The sequence below is a fragment of the Saccostrea cucullata genome, unplaced genomic scaffold, assembly GCF_032062105.1.
Source record: "Saccostrea cucullata isolate Sc308-1 unplaced genomic scaffold, CSIRO_AGI_Scuc_v1 ctg41, whole genome shotgun sequence".
Classification (NCBI taxonomy): domain Eukaryota; kingdom Metazoa; phylum Mollusca; class Bivalvia; order Ostreida; family Ostreidae; genus Saccostrea; species Saccostrea cuccullata.
In genome coordinates, this window is record NW_026930623.1 from 398,558 (window position 1) to 417,894 (window position 19,337).

General features: G+C 32.2%; 1 protein-coding gene across 6 annotated transcripts in view; it reads right to left on the reverse strand.

Moving 5' to 3' along the window:
• Window positions 1-16,062, reverse strand: part of LOC134229344 (complexin-like) — a 30,994-nt gene extending 14,932 nt beyond the window's left edge. For 3 of the 6 annotated variants that reach the window (XM_062711094.1, XM_062711090.1, XM_062711095.1), the window contains exons 1-4: window positions 15,992-16,062; window positions 14,930-15,004; window positions 13,808-13,882; window positions 134-267 (exon numbers count right to left, since the gene is read on the reverse strand). In XM_062711094.1, coding sequence (XP_062567078.1) covers window positions 134-188 — 55 coding nt within the window. In that variant the 5' untranslated portion in view covers window positions 189-267; window positions 13,808-13,882; window positions 14,930-15,004; window positions 15,992-16,062. Of the gene's footprint in view, window positions 1-133; window positions 268-7,475; window positions 7,820-10,885; window positions 11,056-13,807; window positions 13,883-14,929; window positions 15,005-15,991 lie in introns of those variants that run through there. The other 3 variants (XM_062711096.1, XM_062711093.1, XM_062711091.1) reach the window with 3 other exon arrangements.
• Window positions 16,063-19,337: the final 3,275 nt, after the last annotated feature.

Consider the following 19,337-nt stretch of genomic DNA (forward strand, 5'->3'; position numbering starts at 1 on the left):
GGGATTTCGGCCTATCAAAGGGGAGATCTCATCTTTTAATTCAATAATTAAATAAATGTCACATATTAAAATATTCAATTTGAATTGGCATTAAACATTTAACACTTCAAGTTTTACAAAAAAAAAGTCCTACCTTTGACTGACTTCAGTTGGTTACCAACCATCTGCTTAGCAATGAATGCTGCCATTTTGTGTTACTATGCCCTTCTCTATGGCAACAATGGCTACTGCTTCCTAATTCTTCGTCTCACATCAGCAGCAAGTAATCTGATGAAAGAAAACTAAGCATGTTTACACAGGACAATCTTTTTCCTCGCCTCATTCCTTCAGACAACATTTGTCTTGCAAGGAACAAATACGAACTGAAATCAATGAGAGCTTGATTGATTAAATGCAAATGACTAGAGCGGACAAACAACTGTCGTGCACACGATGTTAAATATAAATATATATGAAATGTCATTATCTTCTATTAATGTATTTTTATTAGCATTGTTAGTCTACTCAGTCCAAACAAGTATGGTCATTGAACCACTGATGCCCGAGTTTCTTTTTATTACTTGTAATATACCAGTGATTGTCAAATGACTTGTACTATCCAGGTTAATACCCCGGTGTATCCTTGTCTAATTCTGAACATAGGCACCCAAATTGCCACCAAGAGATGTGTTTCACCAAATTCTTATAATTACCCAAATTCACCCTAGTAAATAATTGTTAGCCCACTCAATGGTCAAAGACTGCTTTGAAATCATAACTAAAGATCTTAAACTATATAACAATTTAAAAAATAATAAAAGTTCAACATCAATTTTTTCTTGGAAAAAAATCCAACGAAAGTGCTTTCAATTTGATTATACTGTCACGTACAAAACAGTCCTGGCATGATTAGGTGTTTTATTTTAACTCTTTAGAATTCAGAGACATTTGATATTTCCCAAGAGCATCCTATTGTTATAACAAAATACAACTTAAAAATAAATTTTTCAAGTTGGTACAAATTCTGGCTTCAAAAATCAGGCAACAATTTCGGGTCTCAAGAGACTGTGTCAAGTATGAAAAGATGACATAATCAAGTTTCCATCCAAATCAATTGATGGTTTAGGGAAAGCTGTGTGTTCCTCCATTGCAGAGAGACTGGGCTACTGGAAAGATCAATAGAAAACATGCCTCATCCAGACCAGTTGTTCAAATTAATTAAATGTAATGTTGCAATCAATAAATAATGGACACCAAGAAGATATATTTAGGAGCCATGAGACACTTTCTACCACATTAATGGGAAAGTGAAGACAATTCAAGTTAGCAAATAAAAGCCAGACGAGTGTACCATACATGCAGTCACTCACTTTGGAGTGAACATCAAACTTGAAAAGTTCATGTAATATCTTTTTAGTTGATACACACTAATGTATGTAGATTTACCAGACTTAAAGGTTGTGTAATCCTAAGCATATGCGAGGAATTCATCATATTATGTAATTCACAAGAAACACTATTCAAGAAATAAAACAGAGAGTCCATGGGCCACCATGCTCATCTGAGTCACTTATGGTCCTGCTGTTCTTTAATAGGATATTTTCCTTATATATTCCTGTTTAATTACTTTGTAAGGCTATTTTTGCAAAACCCAGGAGTACCCCAAGTTAACAGAATTTGAACAAATTTGAATCTATCAACTTATGCAGCACAATTAAATCTCAGTTTCCAACCATTAAATTAGCACTGACAGTTGCAAATAACAAATGAGAAATTAAATGATTGACTATTATCTCATGAAAGAGGGTGTGGTCCTTCACTTGTACAAATCTGACTTTCTCTTTGTTGCAAGTTTTGCTAAAATTAGCCCATTGATTCTGGAAAAGCTGATGAAAAAAAGAAAAGGTCATAAATGATAACAACAAAAACAGATATTTCAATCAGAAAATCTCACTTGAACCTTAGGCTCAGGTGAGCTAAATATCATTTTATTTTCATATTAGCTGAAATAAATGTAAAAAAAAAATATAACCTAACAGTCTACCTGCAAATTCCTATTCCCATTATTTGATATCTTTGAGGTATTGTGTGTGATATGAAGTATTTGCATAAAATAAGGAATCTACACTACTGCAGACTTTCACTCAAAAAAAAATTTAAATGACCAAAAATGGCACAAAATTTTAATCATAGAAATAACAAAGAACTGTTTATACATGTACGAGGGTTGTTCGAAAAGTTCGTGGACAACTGTCATATCTTTTTTATTTGACGTCATATGTCAATTAAATTTGGTAGAAATATTCTAACAAAAAATCCAAATGATATGTATTATTTTTTTTTTTAAATATTATGATTTATTCAAAACTTATTCAGAATTAAGAAATTCAAAAATCGCATTTCGGAGCAGGTCAATATTTAGTAAATTATAAACAATTCACTAAATAAATTCTGTAGTCATATTCTCTGTAAAATGGAACAAAAACAAAAAATAACCTACATATCAAATTAATAATAAATATATCGATGCGTATACCAAATGATGGCTTAATAAATTCCCTTGTTGAAAAGAAATGAACTTGAGAAGATAGGTAGTCCTAACTGAAAACGACAAAAAGTGACGTTTTAGAACGTCACGGAGCAGCAGATAACGATGCAATTTTGTGTTTTACTCAGGAAAATTCCTGAATAAACTCTAAAAATGTTGGAGGAATCAAGAAAATATGTCACAAGAGAGTTGTGCCTGTGTGTACACATAGTGCAGGCAGTATTTGACTGACAGAGACTCTGTATGAGGATAATCTGCGATGATATGGTTTAACTGTAAAAATCTTAACAAAAACTTTAAAAAGTTAACTCAAGGAAAGACATAGGCGCTTCAGAGTTGCTTATCCTGTGAAAGCAGAGTTAAGTAACAAAAGAAATTAAAACCTTAACAAAGGAAATTATACAATGAGAGCAATTCTTAAAACATAAATGTCATGTATTAGAAAAAGAATTTAAGGAAGGAAAATTGGATTATACTGTATGAAACATATAGGGATAGTATTTTTTAGAAATTTTTGACGCTATGTTTTGACGTAACAATGCCTTTAAGTGTGCTCCGCGGGTATAAAACATGTTGATTTTAAATTGAAGTAAATTAATTTCTGGTAAATCGAATAAAATAAAACTTCACACATCAACAAAACAAATATTTTTACATATTATAATGTGCTTATTTTAAATTTCTAGTGAGTAGTATAACGAAGATTGACATCGTCCATGCATTTTTCGAACAACCCTCGTATATAAGTTGAATGTATTGATGCTGAATGTCAATAAACCCCATCCTCCTCTATCTAAATTTTATAAACATTCCCTTTGAATACTGTGATGACCAAATCTTACACATTTTCATTGATTCTGGCATTGCAACATCTACTAGACCTTAGACTCTGACTAGCAAAATCTATAAATGTAACAAGCACAGTATTATATCATTTCATTTCATCAATTTATTGAATTTACAGTCTTTGTATGTCATGCACTAAAATAGTTTTAAAAGAAAAACAATGTTTTTAGAATCAGTTATTGGTAAAAATGCTGCCTTTATACAGTTGACATTGGTATAATATAGTCCCTCTATATTCTTACCAAAGGGTTGAATGGCCTGTGTACAAGAATGCATATTCATGACCCAATCCTGCCATGGCAGTTATCAGCATCACCAGAGTAAATTTCCAAATGTCTGCGATATAATTATTGTTATGGTCCTCTCTGATCAATAATGCTAATCAAACTGTGTAAATTTTTTGCTTGTTACGAAAATAGGTGAATGCACTGCACAAGGCAGACTAGGATTTTTTTTTGTGGCGATTGACTAATTACCAGATAATGCAATTTGCTTGTGCTCTGGTACTGTTTACCTGCACTTGGAAGCGAGAAGAAATTCCCTTTATGGCTATATAAGGCCCTTTATTCAATATTGGTGATAGATGGGGATTCATTAGTGTGTCATGCAGAGTTTGACTAATTATGTCCACTAGACTTAACATATCTTTTGTGATAGTACGTACAGTGTGACCCAAATATAGCTTACAATGTGTAATTTTATCGATAAGGCCAAATGACTTATTCATATTTCTTATCAACTTTAATTCTAAATTATCAAGGCAATCAAATTAGCAGACATTTTTAAGTGAAATAGAAAATCCAGATTTGAGGCATTCATTTAAGATATAATTGCAAACACAAAAGTATATTGTTTTAAGTATTGACTATATTTCTTACATAATATTCAGTGCTGATTAAAATCAAGTTCCTTTACTGATCCTGGGATGGTTGATATAAAGGAATTACAGATTTGCCTTTTAAGAAAACCATCACAGAACATGACAAATTGGATGGCATTTTCCAATGCTCCTTACTTGTCAAAATATCTGACTACGGGCAATCAAACGATTCGCTAATTGTGACAAAATCAATATGAGATAATAACTGTCTATTACAGTGACACCCTATGTGTTACCTGATAAAAACATTCACCAACATTGTCAACAGTCATTGCAAAGGCTATACTTTGATCTTCCTACAAAGTTCCTGCAAACGCAATGCAGCTAGTAAACGGCTAGAATTTAGAAAGCAAATTCATGTTATACACTCATGTTACAGTCTTTCTTAACACAAAGGACTGAAGCAAAGATTAGGCCTAGAGTAAGTTCCTTCAGATTAAGGAAAAAACTTTCTGTTGCTGTGAAGGATTACAATAATTGTGATAGAAATACTGCAATCTGACACAGCATGAGTACACCTGTACTAATGCCTATAACACCAACTATAGTCCTTGCCTTTTTGTACTCAACAAAAACAATAATAAAGTAACAACTGCAATGCGACAAAGCAACAAATTTTTATGATCTTTTTTGACTTTTCCCAAGAGTCTTTATGTAATTGTTTTTCAGGGTTTTGTCACATTCCATACAGCCATCTGTGAGTCTGGGAGGCCGCATTCACTACTGCTGTAACATCATGTGATCCTTACCCTCCAAAACAAAAGAATTGCCCACAATATCCCAGCAAAATCATCTTACCCTCTCCAAAACTTAACAAGGTTAGTTACCAAAATTAATTATTCTGGCAGATGTGAAGATATTTTTGTGAATCATTCTCTTTTTCAATCAATATTGAATCAATAGCTGGAAACCTCATATCAACTAAGCATGACTATCAGTTTTGAAAGCCCTTATTAATTATTTACTTTGTTTTCTTTCATATGATACTTAGAACTGTCACAAATGAATTAAGTTACAACTAAATAAATAATTAAAGAAGAAAAATTCAGTCACTTCAAAGATTGCTTTGTTATGTGCAGCAATTATTATTTTAAATTCATACTTTTATATTTAACAGTATGAAAATGAATCATAATAACTGAAAGAAATCTGGGTAAAATTGTGCAAAACCACTAGCATACTCTACCATCAATACATTTGTGTCCTCAGTAAAATTCTTTCGAAGAAGAAACTTAGCAGCTTTTCAAATCTATGCCAATTTTTTATATGAAAAACAAAATACATTTTTTAAAAAAAATAATTTTAAACCTGGATATCATAGGTCAATTAATGCATGAAACTCAACACCTAATAAGCATCTTGAGCTTGCAATTGTTGCCCAATAGTTTTCAACAAGAGGCCCAGGGGCCACAGCGCTCACCTGAGCACATCAGGCTTGAATTTACTCCCACCCCCCCCCCACCAGGCGTTCATCATTTGAACAAACTAGAATCTACACTACCTGAGGATGATTCCATATAAATATCACAAATCATAGCTTTGAAGTACTTGAAAAGAAGATTTTAAAAGGTTTCCCTATATATCCTTATGTAAAACTTGGTTCGGCCATTTTGGCCTCATCCTAGCCCCGGGGGTCATGATTTGAACAAAGTTGAATCTACACTACCTGAGGATGATTCCACATGAGTTTCATCTTTCCTGGCCTAGTGGTTCTTGAGAAGAAGATTTTTAAAGATTTTTCCTATATATTCCTATGTAAAACTTGGGTCGGCCATTTTGGCCCCACCCTAGCCCCGGGGGTCATAATTTGAACAAACTTGAATCTGCACTACCTGAGGATGATTCCACATGAGTTTCATCTTACCTGGCCCAGTGGTTCTGGAGAAGAAGATTTTTAAAGATTTTTCCTATATATTCCTATGTAAAACTTGGGTCGGCCATTTTGGCCCCACCCTTGTCCCAGGGATCATGATTTGAAGAAACTTAAATCTACACTACCTGAGGATGATTCCACATGAGATTCATCTTTCCTGTCCTAGTGGTTCTTGAGAAGAAGATTTTTAAAGATTTTTCCTATATATTCCTATGTAAAACTTGGGTCGGCCATTTTGGCCCCACCCTTGCCCCGGGGGTCATGATTTTGAATCCACACTACCTGAGGATGATTCCACATAAGTTTCATCTTTCCTGGTCCAGTAGTTCTGGAGAAGAAGATTTTTAAAGATTTTTCCTATATATTCCTATGTAAAACTTGGGTCGGCCAACCCTTGCCCCGGGGGTCATGATGAGAACAAACTTGAATCCACACTACCTGAGGATGATTCCACATGAGTTTCATCTTTCCTGGCCCAGCGGTTCTGGAGAAGAAGATTTTTTAAAAATGCCATAAATTTTTCACAAATTCATAATTATCTCCCCATGGAAGGGGGCGTGGCCCTTCATTTGAACAAACTTGATTCCCCTTCACCCAAGGATACTTTGTGCCAAGTTTGGTTGAAATTGGCCCAGTGGTTCTTGAGAAGAAGATGAAAATGTGAAAAGTTTACGCCGACGCCGACGACGACAACAACGACAACGACAGACAACGGACAAATTTTGATCAGAAAAGCTCACTTGAGCCTTCGGCTCAGGTGAGCTAAAAATGAATTCAAACCATGTCTAATTTTATAAATTTTAGATTCATATAAAATTTGGCAGTCCTGTTAATTAATATTACTTAAAAATTGGTTGCCTGGGATTAAATACACAAGGTTAAATGAAATAAGAATAATTAAAGACTCGGAATCTATTTTATATTTCTCTGATAGCTTAAATAAATGTGTTTTTTTCATTCAGTTTGCATTGCTTTCTACGTAAAATATGAAATGTAAAAACTTCATGAAGAGAATTTCTTAACAATATTCTAACGGAATTGAAATGTTCATTAAAAAATTAAAAATAAAAAATCCATGGAAAAATGAATTGTAACATTTTCTAATTTTCTAGAAGTACAAGACAGCTTGTGAATGATTCTGAAAAACTTTTAACCCCTCTTTCAATGATCTTTCCATTAAAAACATTTTTTTTTTTACTTTTCTCACTATTGTGCATCAATAGCACTTTCCCTTTATAAAACACATTCCAAATCTAAATTTTAATTATGTAACAGTAACTTTAACCTTAAAAAAAACAGAAGAAATTAAGTGTAAGAAAGCAATTAAAAAACCCTTTAAAAAAACTTACTTGTGATTAAATGAAAGTAGTTATTCCCAAAAACATGAAACAAATTGGAACTGACTGCTGAAAGTGTGTAACTAATATAAAACCTTAGCTGTAGTGATCAATACACAATATTGCAAATACACTCGGGGGACCAGCAATCAATAGGCCCTGAGATAGAGGCTTAGTTGGGACACTGGAAAAGCCTGTTCCACACAATAGGAACCTCTGAAGCAATCAATGCCACTAGATACAGTTTTACTTCATATTGCTTCATGCATCAGGTCCCCCACATCCAATTTGTAAATTCGTATTGAATATTTAGAAAGTGCGTATTGAATATTTAGAAAGTGGTTTTAATCTGACAACAGGTCCCTATCATCAGAATGCTACTCAATAGACTGTTATTATGTATACCACTCCATATAGACACATGGCTGTATAATATTTTCCTCTTCAGATTTTGAAATGTACTTAAGTCTATGTATATTGATAGATTCTCGGGATGTGAAAAATAAACAATGGAACCAAAGATTATCAGTACTGTTAATATTATACATTTATTGACAAAGTTCGACGGTAACATACGTTTTGTCGGACCTATAAAACATGTCGGACTCTCAGGCAGACAGTTTGGTTGCATGCAGGGTCGACAAAATGCATTTTGCCCGAGAACATAGTTAATAAATGTTTTGTTATACCTTTCTTTTTTTTTGACATGCATGTATTTGTACTCTCTACCATTATGTAAGCTCAGGTCTTTTACAGGTCCACCACTGTTGAACAATGAACACCAAGGAATGAAAATAAGATTAAGCACCTCCCACTCTGTGATGTAGGCAGTCCAACATCTCATCGACTGGTCCAACATCTCACTCAGCAGTCAAACATCGATATTTTTATATAACAATTATATTTTACTGACAACACTGTCAACATTTAAAATTTTGAAATGATAAAAAGTATTGTTTTCAAATGAAAAAAATCTTTTTTTATTTTGGTGAATTATTCTTTCTAGTGACCTTATATTTGATTGTTCAAAATCTGACCTAATCTTTGAATGTTTAAAATTTTATCTTTTGACCAACAAAAAGTTAAAATAATTTCGAAATCTCGCAAACCTATTTAAGTTTTTATTTCATCAACATGATAATGAACATCATTTTCTTATAATTAACTTTAAAAATTGTTTCCCATGCATATAATTCTACACTTTATAAAATGTCCAGCATTTCGCATAAATTTCTGAGCAGTCCAAAACAAAACTGATGCTGGACCACTGAATGAGATGTTGGACTGTTGATGAGATATTGGGGAGATATGATTGATGAGTTCTAGGGCAACATGTGTTTTGTCGGACCCAAGAACCCAACTATTTGCCTGATGCCATTAGGCTGAAAGAAGCCAGTTTGGTTCGAAGGTCAACAAAACGCATTTTGATAGAGAACAGAGTTAATAATTTTTTTTTTTGACCTTTTATTTTACTATTTTTTTTTTACATGTATCTTGTTTCTGACAAAAATGCATGTTGCCCTTAGACCAAGTCAACAAATGTATAATGTTTGCAGAACACAAACTGAGATATTCATGTTTATTAATTATTATTACATTCTCCTGACATAAATACAGTTCAAGAAAAAAGAGTCAGTTATAGAAATGCAGAGGACAATAAATGGAATCATATATTAATTGGTTCATTATAAACCCTTTGCTCACTCGTAAAAAATGTTGCTTCATTGAACCTTAATGATTTCCCAAAAGAAATGTATCTTATATACAAAATACAAAAAAAATATAGCATAGCTAAAATGCAGTGCAAAATTGGACAAAAAAGACACTTCAACTTGGCAAATCTATAAAGGAATAATAGTCATTAAGAGTTATCTCTCTTATCAGAGTATCAATGAACCTTATAAATTTTTCTTGTGATGCAAATGCAGTAACATCTGTCTGTTATGCATAAATTTATTAAATTTATACAGTTCATTCTGTGCATAAAATATACATCATTCTATTCTCAAATACCAATAGGTTTTTATAAATAAGATTAATAAATCTGAGAACATGCCATTATTATACAAATATAAACCTTTTATGAGGTCAATCCATAAGTATATTGACTTTACAGAGGTGGAATCAATTTATGGATTGACCAAAAGAAAGGGCTACACTAAATTTATAGCTATTTATTTTTTGAAGATAGACAAAAGTCTAAAAAAAAAAAAAAAAAAAAAAAACTTTGTTGCCATGGAAAGAAGGTCTTCCATCTGTCTTTATAACCAGAGAAATTGATTACTAACTTAAAATAACAAAATGTTTTGTATTATAGTCTTTTATAAATATTATATAATGAAATATTGAGAAAATATAAAAAAAATTCCAAAATTCTTAATCTTTTAAAAACAATTAATATATATTCAGCATCACAATAAGATTATCTATTCATCCTAAAGGAATCTGAAAGATTATTATCATAGTTAAAATAAAAAGAAGTTTCAAATTTAAGATTGAAAAACTGTTTGTGAGTGAATTAATCTACCATGTCAATGCTTTCATATTGATATTTTATTCTGATCAGCCAATATTGTGAAATGGCAATGGCAAAATTTTATTTTCAAATAAAATTTATGTCCACAACTTGAAACTGCATGCACATGAATTTTTCAAATTTTCTTGTGATGAAACAATTTCCTATCAGTGTCAATTATTATTGTCTATGAAAGTTTCTTTGAAAACAGCCACCTCTGGAGTTTTCGAGGAATTTGTTTGTTTTTTTTTTTCACAGATTTTTCCTTGACATAATCATTATGCAAAAGTGTAGAGTTGTACATGTAAAGTTAGTGAAGTACATTTTTGAAAATGGGGAATACTGCATAAAAAAAAATAAGCTACTTAGCAAGTGTTTATAAACTCAGCAATTCAGAAACCATGTGCAATCATTTCCACAAAATTATTGCATGATTTTATAATAGAATTATTAAAAACAAAATGAACTCATGTCAAAGAAAATCAATCTTCCTTAAGCAAAAACATGCAGGGCACAATTAAAAAAATACCAATTTATAACATCCAAGTCAAGACCACATCCATTGTTTTGATAAACGTATGACCATTCAGAGAATAGAGAATAGGTATTGCAAACAAACACCTGAATTTAGAAATAATTTGTAAGAGAAAACAAGCTGTGACGTTATTACAGATATGTCAAGACAATGCTTGGCCATATTACAAGATATACCTAAAATCAATGTAGTCTATTGTTAACAACAAGCTACATGTATAATGATATTGATACAGTCTATTCTCACAAATACCAAGATGTCTCTATCTGTATCATTTTGTCAACTGCCAAAACAGAAGAATTTCTTTCCTATAATTATATGTATTATAGCAATGTATAAGTACAATTGGTCATCCAAATGTATAAAACCCACCTGCATAAGTAGTGCTATATATAGCCATAAGATCTACATTTCCTCATCATCACAATCACATTGATCAGATTTTCCTTCTGTACTAATTAGTCTATTGATTTTACTGGGAGTCAAGAAGCAATAAAAAATCCATCATTCACAGTCTTGCTAGCTTTATCAAACACACACGCCAGAGTCTCTTATTACATTATAGGTTTACGCAAAGAATTCCAGTGTTACAAATTTCATCATAATGACCATAAAAGCTTTCTCTGTGTGTTTAACTCCATTTCTTTTCAGAAAAATATTGTCTTCCTTTACCATGGCAACCACCATGTATATTTCCCTGGAGACCTTTTGATTGTGTAAATTATTTATCAAGTAGTTTTTTTTTTCTAATATCAAATTAACATGACATTGTTTCCCCATATGAGTGGATTAATATCTTAGCTGTGACAATTTGTATATGAACTGACAGAGAGAAATTCCCAAGAAACCAATTTTTTAAAATAATCTATAAAATAGGATTAGATTCATTAAGATTCTTGGGGATATCTCCCAAAAAAAAAAAGAAAAGAAAATTGATAAATTATGTAACAAATTCATTTGATTTTTTAAAACAATAAATGAGTGTTGATTTTCTTTTTCTTTTTTTAACAGTGTAATAGATTCCTTAAGAGACTAATATCCTAGAATGAAAATTTTTATTTCACAATAAAAGAGTAAAAAGTGGTAAAAGAAATAAATGTCTTCATGAAGTGTGCAAATTGAACACCAGAATGGAAAGTTACTTCAAACTTCAGACAATAAATATCTGTCAGAAATGCCTCCACAAATTACAAAATCCCAAACACGGAAGTTAAACTTCAGAAAGCTAATTGCTCTCATAGGAAAAAAGCAATACTTTGTGAATAATGATAACGGATTACTTTTTTTACCCTTACAGCTGAAAGTCTATTTTGCTGATATTTTGTCTCCATTTTTTTGTACCATTTTTAGCATAAACTTCTACTGAGTATTGATTGAGCAGTAGTTGTCCATATAAAATGCAGTGAGGTCATGTCTATTAAATTACGCAGAACCAAGTCTCCCATTAGTACAGCATGCTGTGGAACAGAGGAGTTCTTTACATGGACAGAATTAAATTATGTTTAATTTCTATGGAAGCCAAAGAAGAGCTTACTGATCAATGTTCCACCAAAATTTGCCATACATCTTTTTTGTGAACTAATGCTTAGGTTGGAGACATCACATGGCTCAGGACAATAGTTCATTTTGATAGTATCATGGTGAAGCCTGATAAATGAAGATACAGTGAAAACTATATAATCTGACACCTGTGAAATCCATTTCCCTGTGAATTCTGATCCTTATTATACCCCCCGCTTGAAAAGTGGGAGGGTATATAGTAATTGGTATTCCCGTCCGTCTGTCCGTCTGTTACGCTTTGGGGTACCCATCTCTTATCCGTAACTCCTCTCATACCACTGAAGGAAATTTAATGAAACTTTCACAGATTCTTAATTACATATTGCCTTTGTGCACCTCCTATTTTACTGTTTGATCTGACATATATTTTTGATTTTCCAGAGCAAAACATGGACACTGCCATTATATTCATATGGGAGGCGGGGGGTATCATTAAGTGAGCTCATTGCTCACAGTACCTCTAGTTTTAATTCCCATTTTACTATTTTTTCCATATTCATTACACTGTACAATTTGACATGTATTACCTGTCTATTCTGACACAAAATTTGCCTCCCATGCATATCAGATTAGAAAGGTTTCACTGTCTTTAAAAGTACATCCAATACTGTCCTTCTTTTATGTAAGTAAATACAGTCGAACCATTAAAAATTTCTTCCTAAACAAATCTATACTGAAACAAGATGTGTTTTTGAAACACTATGCCTCCCGATGGTTACACAATTCTGGAGTGGGGCGTAGACTGAAGTGGTATACACTCACCCTTGACAAAGCAATAGTTATGGGCTAGGTTAAAGTTGACATCAGAAAGACAAACAGACAGACAGGACAAAAATAATATATCCCCAGGACCTTTCAATCTTGGGGCATAAAAAGTCTGACAATTACAATATTTAACTGTGTTTTTATAAAAAAAAAAAACAGTTTGATCACAGAGTGAGATATTGGACCTGTCGATTAGATATTCGACTGCTTACATCACACAATGGGCCAGTTAATAAATGTATGATAGAATACATTTACTGATTGAGTTTGAGGGCAACATGTGTTTTGTCGAACCCAAGAACCAAACGGCCTCAGGCAGACAGTTTGGTTCGAGGGTCGACAAAATGCATTTTGCCCCAGAACATAGTCAATAAATGTTTTGTTATACCTTTCTTTTTTTTCTTTTTTGACATACATGTATTTTGTGCTGTCTTCTGTGATGTAAGCTCAGTTCCGTCACTTTTGAACACCAACGAATGAAAATGAGATAAGCTCCATCCATTATGTTATATAAGCGTTCCAACTTCTCATCGACCGGTCCAACATCTCACTCAGCAGTCCAACATGTATTTTTTTTATGCCCGCTCAACAAAACATTAGAAATGTTAGACCTTTTGATATAGATTTGTAAAGGAACAAATTTTTAAAGGTATAACAATATCATTTATTTGTCAATATATTTGAATTCATCTTGAATGAAAGTCTTACTCTTTGAACAGTATCAAAGTTCCTGCAGAAAATACAGAGGATGGGCTATAAAAATATTTCATAACACATAAAAGGACAAATTACTCATAATGATGGGTAGTAAAAGTACAAAATAAAAAAAAATTTCAATTAAGCAGGTCTTAATCAGGCTTTTTTTTTTTTTTTTTTTTAAATTAATAAGTTTCAATTAACGTACTCCAAGTACTATAACAAATTAAAACCAGATACATAAAACAATAAGCTAGAGAGACTGGTACTTACCTCTATGGATCACTGGCACAAGTATTATTCTTCATGCTGATAACAGATTTCATTTTGTGGCATCTGCTTCATATTCTGTTAACATTTAATTAACACGTATTTACATGTATACATGTACATGATGTATCACAAAATACTACCTATCAGGATTACTACTAATAGATCATGTTCCATCCTTGATCATATCCTGATTGTTCCGTGGCTCTATAAAACTTACAGGAATTATTTCTAAACATATATGTACAATGATCAGAAATAAAAAAATCTCATCACCACAATTTTTACCTATCCAATAGACACTGGATATGAACATTCTATATAATGCATCTATTGTTAAATTACTCAATACCACCCTTATTTAATATTTGAGAAAAAAATATATCACTAAGGGCCATGCATCCCTAGCAAGGTGATTTAGTGTGATTGTATAGTTAAAGTATATCATTGACAGAGTCCGCAAGATTCCAGTTCCCCAAGAGCATGCCTGTTTCCCAAGGGAAAGCTAAGGGAAATAGGTTTGATTGAGGAGCCATTATGATGAATCTTAAAGATGTATAACATATCCAATAAAGTTTGGTCCACATAAGTCTTATATTTAAAAGATAGAGCTTTTCTATTTATCTGTAATATATGTAGGTCTGAAGCCACATTCAAGTACCCCAGTAAGCCTAAAAGATGTTGGTTTAGATGCATCATCCATGCAAGTTTAATGTAAGTTGATTTGCTGGTATTCAACCCTCTAAAAATCTTATCCTGATGACAGATCACTGGAAAATATTAGTCACAAGCAGCAAATATATATTAACAAGTCAAGTTTGGTTTTTAAATATCGGTTACACAGGTATGAATTGACTTTTAACCTGAGACACTTACAGGAACAGCCACCAAGATTATAAACTATTACAATTCAAATGAATTAAACACTTTGAGATTCATGTTTTTCCCGCTTTTTTTGTTGTTGTAATTGTTAAAATGTTAAAAAAATATTAAGATAAAACAGAGGACAAAATTTAAAAAATATTCATCCACATCTAATTTTGAAATTCAGATTGTTGTAAATGTATAAGTTGAATTTTCACCTAAAATTATAATGTTCTTTGTTCTGATCTGAATGTTACTCACCTGGTTAATATAAAACACTCAATCTTCAATTTTCTACCAAAAAATTTACTAGGAGTGACTTCATCGTACATGTACCTTAAAAAAGGAAAATTATTAATAACGATTACAGGTAAACAGAATTTATATTTCTAAAATTAAATTTCATGACGTGTCAGACAATTATCCTGATAACCTTTAGCTAATGCCTATATTAGTTTAATATATGAAATCTACCCAACTTTGTTTCCTTATACATGTAAATAAGCTTAGATGATCTTACAGCAATTACTAACGGTTACTTTTGATTCAATATAAGTGCAAGTTTCCCATACAGAAGGTATACCATATTCCTTTGTAATAAGAAGCTTAGTGATATTTAAGCCATTAATGTGTATCTTTATCTTGATAAATATTAACTTTTTTCTAATGGGGACCTCATCAGTGTTTTGACATAAGATTTAATCAAGGCAAAGAAGCAAGTGACAGCTCAATCTAGCCTGCCACACACCTAATAGCTGATTACTCCACATTACCATACCTGTCAGATGAGGACGATTTTATAGCATCACGGTCCTCTATCAAGACAACTCAAGTAAATTAGAGATTGTCACAAAAAGGAACAATTTATTGCTAATGAGGTTGAATAATATTGGCAGCCAGACAAAGCATTAGGACTAAACCTTTCTCCAGGATCAATAGAATCTATTGGGCCCAGTGTGGCTGAATGATGGCCCCCGACTCATTACATTCTGGAGTCTTTATCAGGAAGGGTCATGTTGCCTGAATCAATGCAAAGGAACTGCCAACATCAATCTAGATTCAACACTTTCTCAGGAAGCCATTGCTTCTTTTGCCAGGATTTATTAGGAATAAACTTCCTCTGTATAATGAATAAGAGGGAAAAAAAGGGGGGGTGGTGTGGTAAAAAATCAATCATTCCTTTACATAAATACATTGCTGCATTTGTGACTTTTCAGAAACTAAACTGTATTAGATTAAATCCCTGGCTATATTGTCTGGCATGTATATCAAATTTACCTACATTAGTTTTTATTACATGTATTGTACAAAATCAGCATTTACCTTAGATATCAATTTCACAGCTCTGACATCTTTATATTAAATCTTTACCTACAGAACAGCTGATATTTGACCTGTAAATAAAAAGACACTGAGTTTATTTTACTTGACCCTATTAGCAGTAATTCTTTGTACCATGACAGTATTTTAGACAGTATAAATAAATGGTCAAATAATTTGTGCCTTAAAAAAATTGTAGTGAGCAAACAGCATGAAGCACTGCTTGTGAAATGAGCTCTCTATAGACTTATAATATGTTTAAGATTCATAAACACTCTGCTCACTCAAATAAAATGTTGATGTTGACTTAATGATCTTCCAAAAGAAATGTATAAGTATTTAAACACAAACAATAATAGCATAGCTTGCGGGGAAAAATTGGACAAAAAAGACACTTCAATTTGACAAATTTCTAAAGGAATAATAGACATTCATGTCATTTAAGTTATCTCTCTTATCAGAGTATCAAGGAACCTTAAGAAAAAAGAAAATCTGGAATAAAATTTGCACATTTGCTAGAGTAACTTTTTGAAAATTTCTCTGGGAATTCTTTTGCTTCCATTATTCCATGCAATAATAGTGGATACAACAGGCCTGAATTTATCCTGAAGATATAGTCTGTGCAAATAGACATTAAAAAATACGCAAAAAATAATTGCATTTATTCTACAACACCTTTTGTTAAAAATTGCATTATTTTATATATACATTCTGGAAATGAAACTAACAAGTCATGTGACATCACATTAAAGATTGGTTTGGGTTGTTTGTTTTTTTTTTTTTTGCAGTTTGAAGAGGTAGATTAAGGTTACAAATACAAGTATAAAATATTCTATAAAAGTTTTTTGGCAGTACAAAGGTCACAGTCATAAAAATATTATTATAAAGCTTGAGGAATTGAATCTCTGATGTCTGTTTCTCAGTAAATATCAATTGTCACCCTAAATGTCACAAGTTGGCAGATTTAAAACGGCATGAATTCGAAGGACACAGTATAAATTCTTAAACAGAATGTACTGGTACTGGGCGAATTTCAAGCAGGGCAAATTTGTAAGCAAGCGTAAAAGGGCAAAAATAACATGGGACGAAAGTAACCCGGTATACAGTATATAGAACTGCACAATTTTCCCCAATCATGAGTAATATACAGTTGATTGGTCAGAGTGATGCTATGGAAAGACAGATAACTCTAAAAGTACACATGCATATATGAGATGGTGATTTTAAGTTTAAATTCATTTTCTCTCTCATCTCTGCAGTGAAATTTTGAGATTTTCCCCTAAATATTCTGAAGGTGTGAAAAACTAGTAAAAAAAATATTCTTGCATTTCTTTTCTTTGAACTCAATAAACATGCATCATTGATTCCAAGTGTTGAAAGTTTGAAACTTTAAATTATCATAATACATGTATGGCATCATGAATATGAATAAAAATTCATCAAGCATACAAATACATATTTTTGGCAAGTGTCAAGTGCTTAAAAACTTCATGATGTTCAGTATGTACAAGTATTTTACTAAATCGATTTCTGTACAAATCTTTTATGGATTTCACCCAAATCACCTTTTAGAAACCACCTTTCAGCAAAAAACCACTGAGAGTAAGTTTTTAAAATTTTGTTCTTTCTCAGACAATCCACCAAAAGCACTTTTAACTAAATGGAAGTAAAAGTAAACAAACCAGAAGAATTCTATATTTAGATTACTTTCAGATTCAAATGTCAACTCCTCCTTAATGCTTGTGATAGATATATTTTAAAGCATTTCACACAAAAATTAATTAAAAAATTCAAAAAATGCAAAATACTTTCAAATTTTCATCTTAATCCTTAGGAAAAGTGGCAATTTTGATGTGTTTTAATGAGAAATATTAAAACTTTTATCTCAATAGCAAGCACAGCGAGTTTAGCAAATGCATGTAAAGCAACGGTCACACTGTGTCACAGTCTGCTTACCACAACTGCACGGACGACAATATATGCCTGAATTTTCTGGATTATAGTATTTTCATTTATACAAAACGAGATTGCCACTTTTCCTAAGGATTAAGAATAAAATTAAATTTGTGAGAGTGCAAGGATATGTCAATGAAAACAGGAAAATTTGAAACATTTCAGGTTTCCCTGTGATAGAAATAAAGTGCAACTTAAATACAACATCACACTGTGTGACAATGCCTGGGCGATAATTTGGACACATTGCTCATTGATCAAAATGAAATGACAGGAAAATTTCAGTACATTTCAGGTTTCCCTTGGTAGTGCAACTTAAATACAACATCATGTGACATCAGTCTGAGAGTCTAGACGCACCAAATGTCACTTACGGTTTGATGAGCCCGAACTGAATAAGTATCTGCCCTCGCCCTAATGGTCACACCGTCAATATACTAATTATGATCTTCAAAAATACAACATACAGATCTCGACATTACCATGACAACAGAACAGAAAATGACAGGACTTGAACACACATCTCTGTCAAGTAGCCCAATATGAATTAATTTTGCCATATGCCAAAAAAATAAAACACTGATCCAAAGGACCTACTCCCTCCACATCCCTGAAAACATATTATTTACTGATTGGGGATATACATGTACATGTAATTATCACTATATTCTTAATCATCATTATTTAAAAAAAATTATCTGTCATTTATGTTGTTGAACAGATCAATATAGTACATGTACCTCGATCAGCTGCTGATATCAACAGATATTTAAATTATAGTAATTGAGGTCCATTTTCTCTAAGATTAAGAATCACTATCAGGTCCAGCACAATACCCTGATAAAGGTATATAGCAGTGGCGGATCAAGAACTTCATGTGGGGGCCAGGTTTTGAGGCCCAAAGGGCCGAAGGGGGAGGGTATGGGAGGGGGTGTCCCCCTCCTATAAGTAGGAGTTCAGGGGGTCTCCCACCAAGAAAATTTTGTTTTAAATGGCTATATTATATAAATGGTGTGTTTTCAAGCATTTTGGACTACTTTTTGTAGCCTTTTTAAAACAAATATTTTTAAAGAATTTGGAAAAATAAAATGTTTCAAATCAATAAATATTTAACTTTAACATAAGACATCAGAATTTTCTTTGGAAAAAGTGTTAAATTTGACAATTTTAGGAATACAAGCAGCTGACTTCAAGTTATCTTCACTTCAATTATTAGTATGTCAAGCTGACTTCTATATTTAAGATACAATTGATGTAAAATTTTAAACACTTTAAGGTAGTCCGATCTTCAGGTTTATAAAATTAGCAGTTAGGTAATCAAAAACACACTTATACTTATTTGGTATTTTTTGTCTTTTATTTCCGCCATGTTTTCTATAATACATAGTGTAAAAGG